At 36.4% G+C, this 21,517-nt stretch overlaps 2 protein-coding genes across 3 annotated transcripts in view; both read left to right on the top strand.

Moving 5' to 3' along the window:
• Window positions 1-21,517, top strand: part of LOC142151045 (uncharacterized) — a 58,487-nt gene that overhangs the window by 13,044 nt on the left and 23,926 nt on the right. The window contains exon 1 of one of the 2 annotated variants that reach the window (XM_075206323.1): window positions 6,230-6,267. The exons of the other annotated variant lie outside the window; for it this stretch is intronic. The gene's annotated coding sequence lies outside the window, so the exon portion shown is untranslated. Of the gene's footprint in view, window positions 1-6,229; window positions 6,268-21,517 lie in introns of those variants that run through there. 2 annotated transcript variants of the gene reach the window in all.
• The window catches only part of LOC142151054 (uncharacterized), an 84,750-nt gene continuing 69,459 nt past the window's right edge, over window positions 6,227-21,517 (top strand). The window contains exon 1 of the mRNA XM_075206345.1: window positions 6,227-6,267. Within this exon, the coding sequence (XP_075062446.1) occupies window positions 6,241-6,267 (27 nt within the window). The 5' untranslated portion in view covers window positions 6,227-6,240. The remainder of the gene's footprint in view (window positions 6,268-21,517) is intronic.

The raw sequence follows: 21,517 nt of genomic DNA, 5'->3' as shown, positions 1-21,517 counted from the left end.
ACCATTCATGAGAATACAGCCGAACAATTCACTAGGGACTAGAGACATCACTGAGGTACCTGAATGAATTGATTGGCTGCATTCTATAGAATGGACACAAAATGGCTGCCAGCACTGTGTGTTGGTGACATCTGTGTTTTAATTGATTTAAGTTTGGAATATATGCAACACCTTAAACATTTTAGTGCCTTCTATTTGATGCTGTTTATATGTAAGTTGAAGTATATTGCTATTCTGTGTTTTATTATACCTCATGTATTGTAATTAGCAGAGTGGCGTATGATATGATTTAGGTGTTTTGTATGCTTTTTATTTATATAGTGAATAAGTAGATAAAAATAACAGCACTGTACATATATGTATATTATATGCCATTATGTTGTCAGTACACAAACAATTTAATAAAATCTAATTGCCAATCAAGTTGACTTGTTTTTATTAATATTATTTAAACGAGGGAAAAATGAACGGAGCAGCTGATAAGGGGATGTGCATGAAGTTGGTTGGTAATATACTATCCATTTTTTTCTTATTTCAGTCAGTGCTCCCTAAATTGGTAGCTCTATTGTGTCATTTCCTGGAATTCCATCCAGACATTTCAAAGTGTCATGTATACTACTACTTACCTGTTAACTCTTGGGGGTTGATTTATGAAACCTTAAAAGGAAAATTGGAGGTGTTGCCCATAGCAACCAATCTGATTCTAGCTATCATTTATGTATCACATCCTGGAAAATGATAGCTAGAATCAGATTAGTTGCTACAGACAACAACACTTTTTCTTTTTATAAAGTTCGATAAATACCACTTAGTGTTTTTTCTACATGGTCTTATTAAATTATTACCCAGCTTGTAACGTTCGTTACTTGTTGTATCTTGTTAAAATAATAGGCTTTTAATACGCTTTTAAAATAATAGGTATTCAGTAAATGTGTCGAAGTCAGCATATTGGATAAAGTCATTTCAATTAAAATCGAGCAAACTTGGTTGTCTTTGTTTGAAAAGATGCGTACGGTACTCTACGGCGTGGAAGGGCACGCTACGGCGTGGAAGGGCATACGCAGCTGCAACACGTGGCAACAACAGTATTTAGTCTTTTACATACATTCGCACAAACACGCACACTTGTAAAATAGTACACATTAATGGTAGTTGCAACACATAGTCATTTATGTTGAAATATAGTAGTATTTAAATGTAATATTATAAGTTATATGCATATCAGTAAAACATATGGTACACGTTGAAGGAATCTAGTCATGTGTGGTATCATACTAATGCTCTTCGCATTTGCAACTGTCCGGTTCACTCTGCGAAGGAATCGCAGAGTGCATACGCAAGTTATTAATGTTAAGGAATTATGGACTATTATGATGAGTAATCTTGGCGGGAAGATCAGAGCTCATCCCCTGGAGAGATGACCCCCTCCTTTGGATTCCTGAGCTTAAACTAGCCTATGATTTGCAACCCCCTGGACCCTCCTGATGCCTGGACCAATAGAAGCAAGCCACACCTTTGCATTGTTTTACTGTATCTCTGTTTGCATATAAGCAGCAGCTCCTCATCCAGAGTTCAGTCACCTAGACCACAGACTTCAGGACTGAATGACTGTTCACTGGATCCAGAGCGTCTGCGATAAGTAACGGCTGTACTTACTATTATTTCGCTTGAATTATTCTGCTACTTTTTGAGAATAAATCTTTGTGCGTTGGAAACACAAATCGAGATTCGACAATCGTTATTGGATAGCGACAAAACGCTCATAACAGTTGCCACAGTGATCTCTTTGAAGCTGTTATGATAGCCAGAGGAGAGGACTGTACTTTGACCTGGTTGATGATATCCTGAGATTTGTCTGGGAGGCACTTCTATCTTCAGTGTACCACTGTTATGGTCTAGGAGGCAAGTTTATGGAAACGGGTAAATAGAGCAAGCCTAAGGATCTGAGCGACTTTGACAAAAGCTAAATTTTGATGGTTAAACGACTGGCTCAGAGCATCTCCAAAACCGCAGGTCTTTTGAGCTGTTCCTGGCATGCAGTGGTTAGTAGCTACCAAAGGTGGTCCAAGGAAACACAAACGGCGACCGCATCATGGATGCACAAGGCTCATTGAAGCGTGTGGACAGCGAAGGTTAGCCCGTCTGGTCCAATCCCACAGAAGAGTTAGTGTAGAGGATATATTGGGTGGCTCACCAATTTGCTCCGTCCTTTGGCTCTCAGTCACAAAGCACCCAGTCTCTGTGCGAGCCCATCCAGTTCTGGCCCTATCACTCTCAATTTGGTCTAGATGTAACCTTTTGGTATCCCTCTCTCCTGCCCCCTCGATTCTAATACCCTTGTGGTCTAACCCTGCCTTTACGCCCGGGTTGTCTCGCTCCATGTATTCAAAATGGGCAGGTACGGGCAAGCTGCTGTTACTCAATCATATAACTAAGACAACAATGTTTCCACAATTTTCGGAGTTGGTAGAACGGTGTGTTTTTTTCCCGGGACAGTTCCACCAATATCTTCAGATTAGGTACTACCATTAAACGGTTAAAGCCCAACTCTCTTCCAGACCACTCACCACATCTGAGAACTTGTGTCTCTCGGGCCCTTCCTCCAAAGGTCTTATATCCATTCTATATAACACCTTACTCCCCGCTACTCCGTCTGTTAAGGATCGCTTTCAGACGCAGTGGGAGGAGGACCTGGGAACCGAGCTAGAATAGGAGGAGTGGTCGGATATTTATGAAAGTACAGCTCGTTGCTCCATAAATGTTCGTATCAAAGAAAATGCTAACAAGCTATTACACAGGTGGTACTATGTCCCCTCGAGGCTACAAAAAATATACCCACAGACCAGCGCTGACTGCTGGAGAAACTGTGGGCAAACGGGAACATTTATGCACATATGGTGGAACCGTCCCTGGATACGACCATACTGAACAGCAGTCCTTACGCTAGCTTCAGCAATTCTAGATACTCATATTCCACCTGATCCCTAAGCATATCCTGCTACCGCTGCCCCTCCCAGACCTCACTAAATCTGCTCACAAACTTCTTAGACACATTGTCAGTGCTGCCACTTGTCAGATAGCGGCCTCTCCACACCGCCAACACTCCAGATGGTCTGCAGTCGGATCTGGCATACTAGATGGAACATATTACCAGCATACTGAGGGGCTCCTCTGTCTCCTTATATAAAGTCTGGTCCTCATGGGCCTTATATCCTAATCAACCTCCACTCCAGTTTTAGCGGAATCTGAATATGGAATGGTACTTCTAAACAAGTTTATTTCTCCTTTATCTGATATGTGAATCCTTAACTTCCCATCTCTTCCTCTGGTCCCTACATTTCCCCCCTTCTATTCATTACTCTCACCTCCTCCATATCCCCCCCTTCTATTCATTACTCTCACCCCCTCCATACCTATAGTTCTGAAATGTTAAAACAACATTTTTACAGTTCTGGATAATTACGCAATTACCTCCCGTATATGATAGAACTATAAGAGTGTTTATGCATCCTGCTGTATGTAAACACGTGTTATTTGTTACTGATTAACCTCTCGAGATTTTGTAATGCTTTTTACCAAAAAAAAAAAAAAAAAAAAGATGTTTCTAATAAAAAGTTTATAAAAAAGAAAAAAAAACAGAGACCCAGGAGAGTTTTGTGTGTTTAAATTTTTGAAGGAGAAGGAACTCTGACTGGGAGCGGGTTATCGAACTCTACCAGGGGACAAATACTGGTTGGACCCTTAGTCCCATTGTGATTCTCTCGTCAGCCAAAGGAAACTGGTGAGCCCCCTTGGAGACATTCTTTAATAACCAAACACATTTTTGTACATATTGTTGTTTTATTTTGTTTGAGTGTTAATGAATGCTGTAAATTGTTCTTTTGAAATAAAAAAAAAATTCTACAATTTTCACTGGATTTATGTGTATTAGTTTTGCAAAAAACTTAAGTATTTCTGTCCTGACCAAAATACTTATTACGTTATTTTGACACAAATACTTAAAAATCGGGACTACCACATAATTATTTGGACTTAAGGGTGCCTTGAAAAATTTATGGAGACCCTAAGGGTGCCTCGAACTGACAAAGTGTGGGAACCACTGGGATAGACATTATTATTATTAATATATATATATATATATATATATATATATATATATATATATATTATGGAGGGGAGAGGAAGGGGGATGTTTTGGGAGCAGCCAGGTCCAGATACAAACTACTAATGTGGATGGAGCTCTGAAGGAGAAAAAGTACTTACATACATTATACACAGATAACACCCAGTGCTGCCCCACTTTAAAGCTATCATATGTACAGGAAACAATACATACACACAGTAATAGCATGCAGTCATACTCGCCAATAGTACAGGTAACCCCTCCATTAGAAATAAAACACGTAACATATAATATACATATACATACCTCCCAACTCTCCCCATTTAGAAGGGACAATCCGTATTTAGGGCTCTGTCCTGTGCGTGGTATATTTATGTCTTGTTCAATTAGCTACACAGTTGGCAGGCATGAATATAATATATAATGTTGTATTATATTGTATATAATGGACTATTATTTGGTATATGAAATATAATTGTGTATTATATAGCATACTAACTGAAGTACCCGACGTTGCCGTGTTTAAATCTTCAAGTTATTAAGTTGGAGTTGAGTTGGATGTAACTTCAACATTTTAAAAACAATTAACAGCTTAGCAGCTCTAAAATCACACCCATGAGGTGGCTGCCCAGTGTCGTTTTTGTTTTTATATTAAATGTTATCCAAATCCATCCAGTGGAAGGCTCAGAACAGGCTCCCTGGGTAAAAGTTCTGCCCAGCGTACACCAACGTGGGATCCAACCGGGACGCTAACCCCCTTAAAACCTGGCCAGTATCCAACTTGACCACGTCTCATTGGTTTCATCATAATCGGTGCTGGGGTGTTGAAAATATTCACCTAAAAATGTATTTTATATATATATATATATATATAGACAATGGTGAATTATATTATATATAATGGTGTATTGTATGGTATATGATATATAATATATAACAGTGTATTACATACTTACCAACTTTCTGTTGGTGAAATCCGGGAGCCTGCAGAGGAGGTGGGCGTAACAGGGGGGCGGGGCTCCAAGTGGCGTCATTTTGGACCTGCCCCCATGACGTGATGACGCAAAATGCGTCATTTGACAGCGGGGGGCGGGGCCAAACGCCGCGATTCACCGGGAATCGCGGCGTTTGGGACTTAATTCTGCCCACTTCACTAGGAAGTGGGCAGAATTATCCAGATGCGGGGGATTGCCACACTCGCCCGGGAGACTCTCGCAAAATGCGGGAGTCTCCCGGATATTTCGGGAGAGTTGGCAAGTCTGGTGTATTATACATACATGCCAACTTCTAAGATTTCTCAGAGTCAGGTGACATGGGATAGGAGGGGACGTGGTAACATTGTCGCATCACCATAGCCCCGTCCCCCACTATACCACTAAAAAGCCGAAATTCACGGCATTGCATCGAGGGGGCAGAGCCTAATGACGTGATAATGCCCCGTCCCCTACCGAAATTTGGGAACCTCCTGGGAATTCCGGGAGAGCAGGCAAGTATGGTATTATTTAGTATGTAAAATAATGTACAGTACAGATATATTCACAAATGTATATGTAGAAGATACCATGTATATAATAGTGTATTATAGAGTATGTAAAATAATGTACATTAGAGATATATACACAAATGTATATGTAGAAGATACCATGTATATAATATATAATAGTATCACTGCTCATATATCATACATTACATAGGAAGAAGAATATCCTGTGTATATCACTGGGCTATGAGCTCACTCCTCCTCTGTGTACACTACATACTCGAGCAAACGAATTGTTATGTAACCTGACAATACGTGTCCTCAGTGTAGCAGATCAGCGGCCATTTTCTTGTAGTATTTATAATCAATATAAGACTGTGGAAAAATACTTGATTCAAATCGGTAGGAAATTGCAGAGAACATGTCTTATAGTTAGCAGATACTATGTCTGACTACGGGCAATGTAATCACTAGAGTCAAAAAGATAATACAATAATAGTGTCATCACTTCAGATGAGCGGCGGCCATTTTGTTGTAGTCTCCAGGCACCCAATTTTTTTTCACATCATTTCCCAGCTAACACCGGGTGACGCCTCGGAGGGGGCGTGGTCACAGTTTCCAGGCGCCATTTTGGAACATGGTGGAAAATGTGAAATATTCGCAGGTAATTTATTATATACATTTTATATTATGTTATTATTATTATATAGAGGAGAGGGGTCTGTACAGTGATATATGAGGAGGAATAAGACAGCTCCCAGCACACACTGTGTATTATATCCATATTATATTATGTTATTATTATATAGAGGAGAGAGGTCTGTACAGTGATATATGAGGAGGCATAAGATAGCTCCCAGCACACACTGTGTATTATATCCATATTATATTATGTTATTATTATATAGAGGAGAGGGGTCTGTACAGTGATATATGAGAGGAATAAGACAGCTCCCAGCACACACTGTGTATTATATACATATTATATTATGTTATTATTATATAGAGGAGAGGGGTCTGTACAGAGATATATGGGGAGGAATAAGAGAGCTCCCAGCACACACTGTGTATTATATCCATATTATATTATGTTATTATTATAAAGAGGAGAGGGGTCTCTACAGTGATATATGAGGAGGAATAAGACAGCTCCCAGCACACACTGTGTATTATATTCATATTATATTATGTTATTATTATATAGAAGAGAGGGGTCTGTACAGTGATATATGAGAGGAATAAGACAGCTCCCAGCACACAATGTGTATTATATCCATACAATATTATGTTATTATTATATAGAGGAGAGGGGTCTGTACAGTGATATATGAGGAGGAATAAGACAGCTCCCAGCACACACTGTGTATTATATCCATATTATATTATGTTATTATTATATAGAGGAGAGGGGTGTGTACAGTGAAATATGAGGAGGAATAAGACAGCTCCCAGCACACACTGTGTATTATATCCATATTATATTATGTTATTATTATATAGAGGAGAGGGGTCTGTACAGTGATATATGAGGAGGAATAAGACAGCTCCCAGCACACACTGTGTATTATATCCATATTATATTATGTTAGTATTATATAGAGGAGAGGGGTCTGTACAGTGATATATGAGGAGAAATAAGACAGCTCCCAGCACACACTGTGTATTATATCCATATTATATTATGTTATTATTATATAGAGGAGAGGGGTCTGTACAGTGATATATGAGGAGGAATAAGACAGATCCCAGCACACACTGTGTATTATATCCATATTATATTATGTTATTATTTTAAAGAGGAGAGGGTTCTCTACAGTGATATATGAGGAGGAATAAGACAGCTCCCAGCACACACTGTGTATTATATTCATATTATATTATGTTATTATTATATAGAAGAGAGGGGTCTGTACAGTGATATATGAGAGGAATAAGACAGCTCCCAGCACACACTGTGTATTATATCCATACAATATTATGTTATTATTATATAGAGGAGAGGGGTCTGTACAGTGATATATGAGGAGGAATAAGACAGCTCCCAGCACACACTGTGTAATATATCCATATTATATTATGTTATTATTATATAGAGGAGAGGGGTCTGTACAGTGAAATATGAGGAGGAATAAGACAGCTCCCAGCACACACTGTGTATTATATCCATATAATATTATGTTATTATTATTATATAGAGGAGAGGGGTCTGTACAGTGATATATGAGGAGGAATAAGACAGCTCCCAGCACACACTGTGTATTATATCCATATTATATTATGTTATTATTATATAGAGGAGAGGGGTGTGTACAGTGAAATATGAGGAGGAATAAGACAGCTCCCAGCACACACTGTGTATTATATCCATATTATATTATGTTAGTATTATATAGAGGAGAGGGGTCTGTACAGTGATATATGAGGAGAAATAAGACAGCTCCCAGCACACACTGTGTATTATATACATATTATATTATGTTAGTATTATATAGAGGAGAGGGGTCTGTACAGTGATATATGAGGAGGCATAAGATAGCTCCCAGCACACACTGTGTATTATATCCATATTATATTATGTTATTATTATATAGAGGAGAGGGGTCTGTACAGTGAAATATGAGGAGGAATAAGACAGCTCCCAGCACACACTGTGTATTATATCCATTTAATATTATGTTATTATTATTATATAGAGGAGAGGGGTCTGTACAGTGATATATGAGGAGGAATAAGACAGCTCCCAGCACACACTGTGTATTATATCCATATTATATTATGTTATTATTATATAGAGGAGAGGGGTGTGTACAGTGAAATATGAGGAGGAATAAGACAGCTCCCAGCACACACTGTGTATTATATCCATATTATATTATGTTAGTATTATATAGAGGAGAGGGGTCTGTACAGTGATATATGAGGAGAAATAAGACAGCTCCCAGCACACACTGTGTATTATATACATATTATATTATGTTAGTATTATATAGAGGAGAGGGGTCTGTACAGTGATATATGAGGAGGCATAAGATAGCTCCCAGCACACACTGTGTATTATATCCATATTATATTATGTTATTATTATATAGAGGAGAGGGGTCTGTACAGTGATATATGAGGAGGAATAAGACAGCTCCCAGCACACACTGTGTATTATATCCATATTATATTATGTTAGTATTATATAGAGGAGAGGGGTCTGTACAGTGATATATGAGGAGAAATAAGACAGCTCCCAGCACACACTGTGTATTATATCCATATTATATTATGTTATTATTATATAGAGGAGAGGGGTCTGTACAGTGATATATGAGGAGGAATAAGACAGATCCCAGCACACACTGTGTATTATATCCATATTATATTATGTTATTATTTTAAAGAGGAGAGGGTTCTCTACAGTGATATATGAGGAGGAATAAGACAGCTCCCAGCACACACTGTGTATTATATTCATATTATATTATGTTATTATTATATAGAAGAGAGGGGTCTGTACAGTGATATATGAGAGGAATAAGACAGCTCCCAGCACACACTGTGTATTATATCCATACAATATTATGTTATTATTATATAGAGGAGAGGGGTCTGTACAGTGATATATGAGGAGGAATAAGACAGCTCCCAGCACACACTGTGTAATATATCCATATTATATTATGTTATTATTATATAGAGGAGAGGGGTCTGTACAGTGAAATATGAGGAGGAATAAGACAGCTCCCAGCACACACTGTGTATTATATCCATATAATATTATGTTATTATTATTATTATATAGAGGAGAGGGGTCTGTACAGTGATATATGAGGAGGAATAAGACAGCTCCCAGCACACACTGTGTATTATATCCATATTATATTATGTTATTATTATATAGAGGAGAGGGGTGTGTACAGTGAAATATGAGGAGGAATAAGACAGCTCCCAGCACACACTGTGTATTATATCCATATTATATTATGTTAGTATTATATAGAGGAGAGGGGTCTGTACAGTGATATATGAGGAGAAATAAGACAGCTCCCAGCACACACTGTGTATTATATACATATTATATTATGTTAGTATTATATAGAGGAGAGGGGTCTGTACAGTGATATATGAGGAGGCATAAGATAGCTCCCAGCACACACTGTGTATTATATCCATATTATGTTATTATTATATAGAGGAGAGGGGTCTGTACAGTGATATATGAGGAGGAATAAGACAGCTCCCAGCACACACTGTGTATTATATCCATATTATATTATGTTAGTATTATATAGAGGAGAGGGGTCTGTACAGTGATATATGAGGAGAAATAAGACAGCTCCCAGCACACACTGTGTATTATATCCATATTATATTATGTTATTATTATATAGAGGAGAGGGGTCTGTACAGTGATATATGAGAGGAATAAGACAGCTCCCAGCACACACTGTGTATTATATACATATTATATTATGTTATTATTATATAGAGGAGAGGGGTCTGTACAGAGATATATGAGGAGGAATAAGAGAGCTCCCAACACACACTGTGTATTATATCCATATTATATTATGTTATTATTATAAAGAGGAGAGGGGTCTCTACAGTGATATATGAGGAGGAATAAGACAGCTCCCAGCACACAGTGTGTATTATATACATATTATATTATGTTATTATTATATAGAGGAGAGGGGTCTGTACAGTGATATATGAGAGGAATAAGACAGCTCCCAGCACACACTGTGTATTATATACATATTATATTATGTTATTATTATATAGAGGAGAGGGGTCTGTACAGAGATATATGGGGAGGAATAAGAGAGCTCCCAGCACACACTGTGTATTATATCCATATTATATTATGTTATTATTATAAAGAGGAGAGGGGTCTCTACAGTGATATATGAGGAGGAATAAGACAGCTCCCAGCACACACTGTGTATTATATTCATATTATATTATGTTATTATTATATAGAGGAGAGGGGTCTGTACAGTGATATATGAGAGGAATAAGACAGCTCCCAGCACACACTGTGTATTATATCCATATTATATTATGTTATTATTATATAGAGGAGAGGGGTCTGTACAGTGAAATATGAGGAGGAATAAGACAGCTCCCAGCACACACTGTGTATTACATACATATAATATTATGTTATTATTATTATATAGCGGAGAGGGGTCTGTACAGTGATATATGAGGAGGAATAAGACAGCTCCCAGCACACACTGTGTATTATATTTATATTATATTATGTTATTATTATATAGAGGAGAGGGGTGTGTACAGTGAAATATGAGGAGGAATAAGACAGCTCCCAGCACACACTGTGTATTATATCCATATTATATTATGTTAGTATTATATAGAGGAGAGGGGTCTGTACAGTGACATATGAGGAGAAATAAGACAGCTCCCAGCATACACTGTGTATTATATACATATTATATTATGTTAGTATTATATAGAGGAGAGGGGTCTGTACAGTGATATATGAGGAGGCATAATATAGCTCCCAGCACACACTGTGTATTATATCCATATTATATTATGTTATTATTATATAGAGGAGAGGGGTCTGTACAGTGATATATGAGAGGAATAAGACAGCTCCCAGCACACACTGTGTATTATATCCATATAATATTATGTTATTATTATTATATAGAGGAGAGGGGTCTGTACAGTGATATATGAGGAGAAATAAGACAGCTCCCAGCACACACTGTGTATTATATCCATATTATATTATGTTATTATTATATAGAGGAGAGGGGTCTGTACAGTGATATATGAGGAGGAATAAGATAGCTCCCAGCACACACTGTGTATTATATCCATATTATATTATGTTATTATTATATAGAGGAGAGGGGTCTGTACAGAGATATATGAGGAGGAATAAGAGAGCTCCCAGCACACACTGTGTATTATATCCATATTATATTATGTTATTATTATAAAGAGGAGAGGGGTCTCTACAGTGATATATGAGGAGGAATAAGACAGCTCCCAGCACACACTGTGTATTATATTCATATTATGTTATTATTATATAGCGGAGAGGGGTCTGTACAGTGATATATGAGAGGAATAAGACAGCTCCCAGCACACACTGTGTATTATATCCATATAATATTATGTTATTATTATTATTATATAGAGGAGAGGGGTCTGTACAGTGATATATGAGGAGGAATAAGACAGCTCCCAGCACACACTGTGTATTATATCCATATTATATTATGTTATTATTATATAGAGGAGAGGGGTCTGTACAGTGAAATATGAGGAGGAATAAGACAGCTCCCAGCACACACTTTGTATTATATTCATATTATATTATGTTATTATTATATAGAGGAGAGGGGTCTGTACAGTGATATATGAGAGGAATAAGACAGCTCCCAGCACACACTGTGTATTATATACATATTATATTATGTTATTATTATATAGAGGAGAGGGGTCTGTACAGAGATATATGGGGAGGAATAAGAGAGCTCCCAGCACACACTGTGTATTATATCCATATTATATTATGTTATTATTATAAAGAGGAGAGGGGTCTCTACAGTGATATATGAGGAGGAATAAGACAGCTCCCAGCACACACTGTGTATTATATTCATATTATATTATGTTATTATTGTATAGAGGAGAGGGGTCTGTACAGTGATATATGAGAGGAATAAGACAGCTCCCAGCACACACTGTGTATTATATCCATATTATATTATGTTATTATTATATAGAGGAGAGGGGTCTGTACAGTGAAATATGAGGAGGAATAAGACAGCTCCCAGCACACACTGTGTATTACATACATATAATATTATGTTATTATTATTATATAGCGGAGAGGGGTCTGTACAGTGATATATGAGGAGGAATAAGACAGCTCCCAGCACACACTGTGTATTATATCCATATTATATTATGTTATTATTATATAGAGGAGAGGGGTGTGTACAGTGAAATATGAGGAGGAATAAGACAGCTCCCAGCACACACTGTGTATTATATCCATATTATATTATGTTAGTATTATATAGAGGAGAGGGGTCTGTACAGTGACATATGAGGAGAAATAAGACAGCTCCCAGCACACACTGTGTATTATATACATATTATATTATGTTAGTATTATATAGAGGAGAGGGGTCTGTACAGTGATATATGAGGAGGCATAATATAGCTCCCAGCACACACTGTGTATTATATCCATATTATATTATGTTATTATTATATAGAGGAGAGGGGTCTGTACAGTGATATATGAGAGGAATAAGACAGCTCCCAGCACACACTGTGTATTATATCCATATAATATTATGTTATTATTATATAGAGGAGAGGGGTCTGTACAGTGATATATGAGGAGGAATAAGACAGCTCCCAGCACACACTGTGTATTATATCCATATTATATTATGTTATTATTATATAGAGGAGAGGGGTCTGTACAGTGAAATATGAGGAGGAATAAGACAGCTCCCAGCACACACTGTGTATTATATCCATATAATATTATGTTATTATTATTATATAGAGGAGAGGGGTCTGTACAGTGATATATGAGGAGAAATAAGACAGCTCCCAGCACACACTGTGTATTATATCCATATTATATTATGTTATTATTATATAGAGGAGAGGGGTCTGTACAGTGATATATGAGGAGGAATAAGATAGCTCCCAGCACACACTGTGTATTATATCCATATTATATTATGTTATTATTATATAGAGGAGAGGGGTCTGTACAGTGATATATGAGGAGGAATAAGACAGCTCCCAGCACACACTGTGTATTATATCCATATTATATTATGTTAGTATTATATAGAGGAGAGGGGTCTGTACAGTGATATATGAGGAGAAATAAGACAGCTCCCAGCATACACTGTGTATTATATCCATATTATATTATGTTATTATTATATAGAGGAGAGGGGTCTGTTTGTACAGTGATATATGAGAGGAATAAGACAGCTCCCAGCACACACTGTGTATTATATACATATTATATTATGTTATTATTATATAGAGGAGAGGGGTCTGTACAGAGATATATGAGGAGGAATAAGAGAGCTCCCAGCTCACACTGTGTATTATATCCATATTATATTATGTTATTATTATAAAGAGGAGAGGGGTCTGTACAGTGAAATATGAGGAGGAATAAGACAGCTCCCAGCACACACTTTGTATTATATTCATATTATATTATGTTATTATTATAAAGAGGAGAGGGGTCTCTACAGTGATATATGAGGAGGAATAAGACAGCTCCCAGCACACACTTCACACACTGTGTATTATATACATATTATATTATGTTATTATTATATAGAGGAGAGGGGTCTGTACAGAGATATATGGGGAGGAATAAGAGAGCTCCCAGCACACACTGTTTATTATATCCATATTATATTATGTTAGTATTATATAGAGGAGAGGGGTCTGTACAGTGATATATGAGGAGGAATAAGACAGCTCCCAGCACACACTGTGTATTATATCCATATTATATTTTGTTATTATTATATAGAGGAGAGGGGTCTGTACAGAGATATATGAGGAGGAATAAGAGAGCTCCCAGCACACACTGTGTATTATATCCATATTATATTATGTTATTATTATAAAGAGGAGAGGGTTCTCTACAGTGATATATGAGGAGGAATAAGACAGCTCCCAGCACACACTGTGTATTATATTCATATTATATTATGTTATTATTATATAGAAGAGAGGGGTCTGTACAGTGATATATGAGAGGAATAAGACAGCTCCCAGCACACACTGTGTATTATATCCATACAATATTATGTTATTATTATATAGAGGAGAGGGGTCTGTACAGTGATATATGAGGAGGAATAAGACAGCTCCCAGCACACACTGTGTATTATATCCATATTATATTATGTTATTATTATATAGAGGAGAGGGGTCTGTACAGTGAAATATGAGGAGGAATAAGACAGCTCCCAGCACACACTGTGTATTATATCCATATAATATTATGTTATTATTATTATATAGAGGAGAGGGGTCTGTACAGTGATATATGAGGAGGAATAAGACAGCTCCCAGCACACACTGTGTATTATATCCATATTATATTATGTTATTATTATATAAAGGAGAGGGGTGTGTACAGTGAAATATGAGGAGGAATAAGACAGCTCCCAGCACACACTGTGTATTATATCCATATTATATTATGTTAGTATTATATAGAGGAGAGGGGTCTGTACAGTGATATATGAGGAGAAATAAGACAGCTCCCAGCACACACTGTGTATTATATACATATTATATTATGTTAGTATTATATAGAGGAGAGGGGTCTGTACAGTGATATATGAGGAGGCATAAGATAGCTCCCAGCACACACTGTGTATTATATCCATATTATATTATGTTATTATTATATAGAGGAGAGGGGTCTGTACAGTGATATATGAGGAGGAATAAGACAGCTCCCAGCACACACTGTGTATTATATCCATATTATATTATGTTAGTATTATATAGAGGAGAGGGGTCTGTACAGTGATATATGAGGAGAAATAAGACAGCTCCCAGCACACACTGTGTATTATATCCATATTATATTATGTTATTATTATATAGAGGAGAGGGGTCTGTACAGTGATATATGAGGAGGAATAAGACAGATCCCAGCACACACTGTGTATTATATCCATATTATATTATGTTATTATTATAAAGAGGAGAGGGTTCTCTACAGTGATATATGAGGAGGAATAAGACAGCTCCCAGCACACACTGTGTATTATATTCATATTATATTATGTTATTATTATATAGAAGAGAGGGGTCTGTACAGTGATATATGAGAGGAATAAGACAGCTCCCAGCACGCACTGTGTATTATATCCATACAATATTATGTTATTATTATATAGAGGAGAGGGGTCTGTACAGTGATATATGAGGAGGAATAAGACAGCTCCCAGCACACACTGTGTATTATATCCATATTATATTTTGTTATTATTATATAGAGGAGAGGGGTCTGTACAGAGATATATGAGGAGGAATAAGAGAGCTCCCAGCACACACTGTGTATTATATCCATATTATATTATGTTATTATTATATAGAGGAGAGGGGTCTCTACAGTGATATATGAGGAGGAATAAGACAGCTCCCAGCACACACTGTGTATTATATTCATATTATATTATGTTATTATTATATAGAGGAGAGGGGTCTGTACAGTGATATATGAGAGGAATAAGACAACTCCCAGCACACACTGTGTATTATATCCATATTATATTTTGTTACTATTATATAGAGGAGAGGGGTCTGTACAGAGATATATGAGGAGGAATAAGAGAGCTCCCAGCACACACTGTGTATTATATCCATATTATATTATGTTATTATTATAAAGAGGGAGAGGGGTCTGTACAGTGATATATGAGAGGAATAAGACAGCTCCCAGCACACACTGTGTATTATATACATATTATATTATGTTATTATTATATAGAGGAGAGGGGTCTGTACAGAGATATATGAGGAGGAATAAGAGAGCTCCCAGCACACACTGTGTATTATATCCATATTATATTATGTTATTATTATAAAGAGGAGAGGGGTCTCTACAGTGATATATGAGGAGGAATAAGACAGCTCCCAGCACACACTGTGTATTATATTCATATTATGTTATTATTATATAGCGGAGAGGGGTCTGTACAGTGATATATGAGAGGAATAAGACAGCTCCCAGCACACACTGTGTATTATATCCATATAATATTATGTTATTATTATTATTATATAGAGGAGAGGGGTCTGTACAGTGATATATGAGGAGGAATAAGACAGCTCCCAGCACACACTGTGTATTATATCCATATTATATTATGTTATTATTATATAGAGGAGAGGGGTCTGTACAGTGAAATATGAGGAGGAATAAGACAGCTCCCAGCACACACTTTGTATTATATTCATATTATATTATGTTATTATTATATAGAGGAGAGGGGTCTGTACAGTGATATATGAGAGGAATAAGACAGCTCCCAGCACACACTGTGTATTATATACATATTATATTATGTTATTATTATATAGAGGAGAGGGGTCTGTACAGAGATATATGGGGAGGAATAAGAGAGCTCCCAGCACACACTGTGTATTATATCCATATTATATTATGTTATTATTATAAAGAGGAGAGGGGTCTCTACAGTGATATATGAGGAGGAATAAGACAGCTCCCAGCACACACTGTGTATTATATTCATATTATATTATGTTATTATTATATAGAGGAGAGGGGTCTGTACAGTGATATATGAGAGGAATAAGACAGCTCCCAGCACACACTGTGTATTATATCCATATTATATTATGTTATTATTATATAGAGGAGAGGGGTCTGTACAGTGAAATATGAGGAGGAATAAGACAGCTCCCAGCACACACTGTGTATTACATACATATAATATTATGTTATTATTATTATATAGCGGAGAGGGGTCTGTACAGTGATATATGAGGAGGAATAAGACAGCTCCCAGCACACACTGTGTATTATATCCATATCCATAATATTATGTTATTATTATATAGAGGAGAGGGGTCTGTACAGTGATATATGAGGAGTAATAAGACAGCTCCCAGCACACACTGTGTATTATATCCATATTATATTATGTTATTATTATATAGAGGAGAGGGGTCTGTACAGTGATATATGAGGAGGAATAAGACAGATCCCAGCACACACTGTGTATTATATCCATATTATATTATGTTATTATTATATAGAGGAGAGGGGTCTCTACAGTGATATATGAGGAGGAATAAGACAGCTCCCAGCACACACTGTGTATTATATTCATATTATATTATGTTAGTATTATATAGAGGAGAGGGGTCTGTACAGTGATATATGAGGAGAAATAAGACAGCTCCCAGCACACACTGTGTATTATATCCATATTATATTATGTTAGTATTATATAGAGGAGAGGGGTCTGTACAGTGATATATGAGGAGAAATAAGACAGCTCCCAGCACACACTGTGTATTATATACATATTATATTATGTTAGTATTATATAGAGGAGAGGGGTCTGAACAGTGATATATGAGGAGGCATAAGATAGCTCCCAGCACACACTGTGTATTATATCCATATTATATTATGTTATTATTATATAGAGGAGAGGGGTCTGTACAGTGATATATGAGGAGTAATAAGACAGCTCCCAGCACACACTGTGTATTATATCCATATTATATTATGTTAGTATTATATAGAGGAGAGGGGTCTGTACAGTGATATATGAGGAGAAATAAGACAGCTCCCAGCACACACTGTGTATTATATCCATATTATATTATGTTATTATTATATAGAGGAGAGGGGTCTGTACAGTGATATATGAGGAGGAATAAGACAGATCCCAGCACACACTGTGTATTATATCCATATTATATTATGTTAGTATTATATAGAGGAGAGGGGTCTGAACAGTGATATATGAGGAGGCATAAGATAGCTCCCAGCACACACTGTGTATTATATCCATATTATATTATGTTATTATTATATAGAGGAGAGGGGTCTGTACAGTGATATATGAGAGGAATAGGACAGCTCCCAGCACACACTGTGTATTATATACATATTATATTATGTTATTATTATATAGAGGAGAGGGGTCTGTACAGAGATATATGAGGAGGAATAAGAGAGCTCCCAGCACACACTGTGTATTATATCCATATTATATTATGTTATTATTATAAAGAGGAGAGGGGTCTCTACAGTGATATATGAGGAGGAATAAGACAGCTCCCAGCACACACTGTGTATTATATTCATATTATGTTATTATTATATAGCGGAGAGGGGTCTGTACAGTGATATATGAGAGGAATAAGACAGCTCCCAGCACACACTGTGTATTATATCCATATAATATTATGTTATTATTATTATTATATAGAGGAGAGGGGTCTGTACAGTGATATATGAGGAGGAATAAGACAGCTCCCAGCACACACTGTGTATTATATCCATATTATATTATGTTATTATATAGAGGAGAGGGGTCTGTACAGTGAAATATGAGGAGGAATACGACAACTCCCAGCACACACTGTGTATTATATTCATATTATATTATGTTATTATTATATAGAGGAGAGGGGTCTGTACAGTGATATATGAGAGGAATAAGACAGCTCCCAGCACACACTGTGTATTATATACATATTATATTATGTTATTATTATATAGAGGAGAGGGGTCTGTACAGAGATATATGGGGAGGAATAAGAGAGCTCCCAGCACACACTGTGTATTATATCCATATTATATTATGTTATTATTATAAAGAGGAGAGGGGTCTCTACAGTGATATATGAGGAGGAATAAGACAGCTCCCAGCACACACTGTGTATTATATTCATATTATGTTATTATTATATAGCGGAGAGGGGTCTGTACAGTGATATATGAGAGGAATAAGACAGCTCCCAGCACACACTGTGTATTATATCCATATAATATTATGTTATTATTATTATTATATAGAGGAGAGGGGTCTGTACAGTGATATATGAGGAGGAATAAGACAGCTCCCAGCACACACTGTGTATTATATCCATATTATATTATGTTATTATTATATAGAGGAGAGGGGTCTGTACAGTGAAATATGAGGAGGAATAAGACAGCTCCCAGCACACACTGTGTATTATATTCATATTATATTATGTTATTATTATATAGAGGAGAGGGGTCTGTACAGTGATATATGAGAGGAATAAGATAGCTCCCAGCACACACTGTGTATTATATACATATTATATTATGTTATTATTATATAGAGGAGAGGGGTCTGTACAGAGATATATGGGGAGGAATAAGAGAGCTCCCAGCACACACTGTTTATTATATCCATATTATATTATGTTAGTATTATATAGAGGAGAGGGGTCTGTACAGTGATATATGAGGAGGAATAAGACAGCACCCAGCACACACTGTGTATTATATCCATATTATATTTTGTTATTATTATATAGAGGAGAGGGGTCTGTACAGAGATATAAGAGGAGGAATAAGAGAGCTCCCAGCACACACTGTGTATTATATCCATATTATATTATGTTATTATTATAAGAGGAGAGGGTTCTCTACAGTGATATATGAGGAGGAATAAGACAGCTCCCAGCACACACTGTGTATTATATTCATATTATATTATGTTATTATTATATAGAAGAGAGGGGTCTGTACAGTGATATATGAGAGGAATAAGACAGCTCCCAGCACACACTGTGTATTATATCCATACAATATTATGTTATTATTATATAGAGGAGAGGGGTCTGTACAGTGATATATGAGGAGGAATAAGACAGCTCCCAGCACACACTGTGTATTATATCCATATTATATTATGTTATTATTATATAGAGGAGAGGGGTCTGTACAGTGAAATATGAGGAGGAATAAGACAGCTCCCAGCACACACTGTGTATTATATCCATATAATATTATGTTAGTATTATATAGAGGAGAGGGGTCTGTACAGTGATATATGAGGAGGCATAAGATAGCTCCCAGCACACACTGTGTATTATATCCATATTATATTATGTTATTATTATATAGAGGAGAGGGGTCTGTACAGTGATATATGAGGAGGAATAAGACAGCTCCAGCACACACTGTGTATTATATCCATATTATATTATGTTAGTATTATATAGAGGAGAGGGGTCTGTACAGTGATATATGAGGAGAAATAAGACAGCTCCCAGCACACACTGTGTATTATATCCATATTATATTATGTTATTATTATATAGAGGAGAGGGGTCTGTACAGTGATATATGAGGAGGAATAAGACAGATCCCAGCACACACTGTGTATTATATCCATATTATATTATGTTATTATTATAAAGAGGAGAGGGTTCTCTACAGTGATATATGAGGAGGAATAAGACAGCTCCCAGCACACACTGTGTATTATATTCATATTATATTATGTTATTATTATATAGAAGAGAGGGGTCTGTACAGTGATATATGAGAGGAATAAGACAGCTCCCAGCACGCACTGTGTATTATATCCATACAATATTATGTTATTATTATATAGAGGAGAGGGGTCTGTACAGTGATATATGAGGAGGAATAAGACAGCTCCCAGCACACACTGTGTATTATATCCATATTATATTTTGTTATTATTATATAGAGGAGAGGGTCTGTACAGAGATATATGAGGAGGAATAAGAGAGCTCCCAGCACACACTGTGTATTATATCCATATTATATTATGTTATTATTATATAGAGGAGAGGGGTCTGTACAGTGATATATGAGGAGGAATAAGACAGATCCCAGCACACACTGTGTATTATATCCATATTATATTATGTTATTATTATATAGAGGAGAGGGGTCTCTACAGTGATATATGAGGAGGAATAAGACAGCTCCCAGCACACACTGTGTATTATATTCATATTATATTATGTTATTATTATATAGAGGAGAGGGGTCTGTACAGTGATATATGAGAGGAATAAGACAACTCCCAGCACACACTGTGTATTATATCCATATTATATTTTGTTACTATTATATAGAGGAGAGGGGTCTGTACAGAGATATATGAGGAGGAATAAGAGAGCTCCCAGCACACACTGTGTATTATATCCATATTATATTATGTTATTATTATAAAGAGGAGAGGGGTCTCTACAGTGATATATGAGGAGGAATAAGACAGCTCCCAGCACACACTGTGTATTATATTCATATTATATTATGTTATTATTATATAGAGGAGAGGGGTCTGTACAGTGATATATGAGAGGAATAAGACAGC

This window comes from Mixophyes fleayi, chromosome 4, assembly GCF_038048845.1.
Source record: "Mixophyes fleayi isolate aMixFle1 chromosome 4, aMixFle1.hap1, whole genome shotgun sequence".
Taxonomy (NCBI): Eukaryota; Metazoa; Chordata; class Amphibia; order Anura; family Limnodynastidae; genus Mixophyes; species Mixophyes fleayi.
This window is presented reverse-complemented; position numbering and strand designations above follow the sequence as displayed.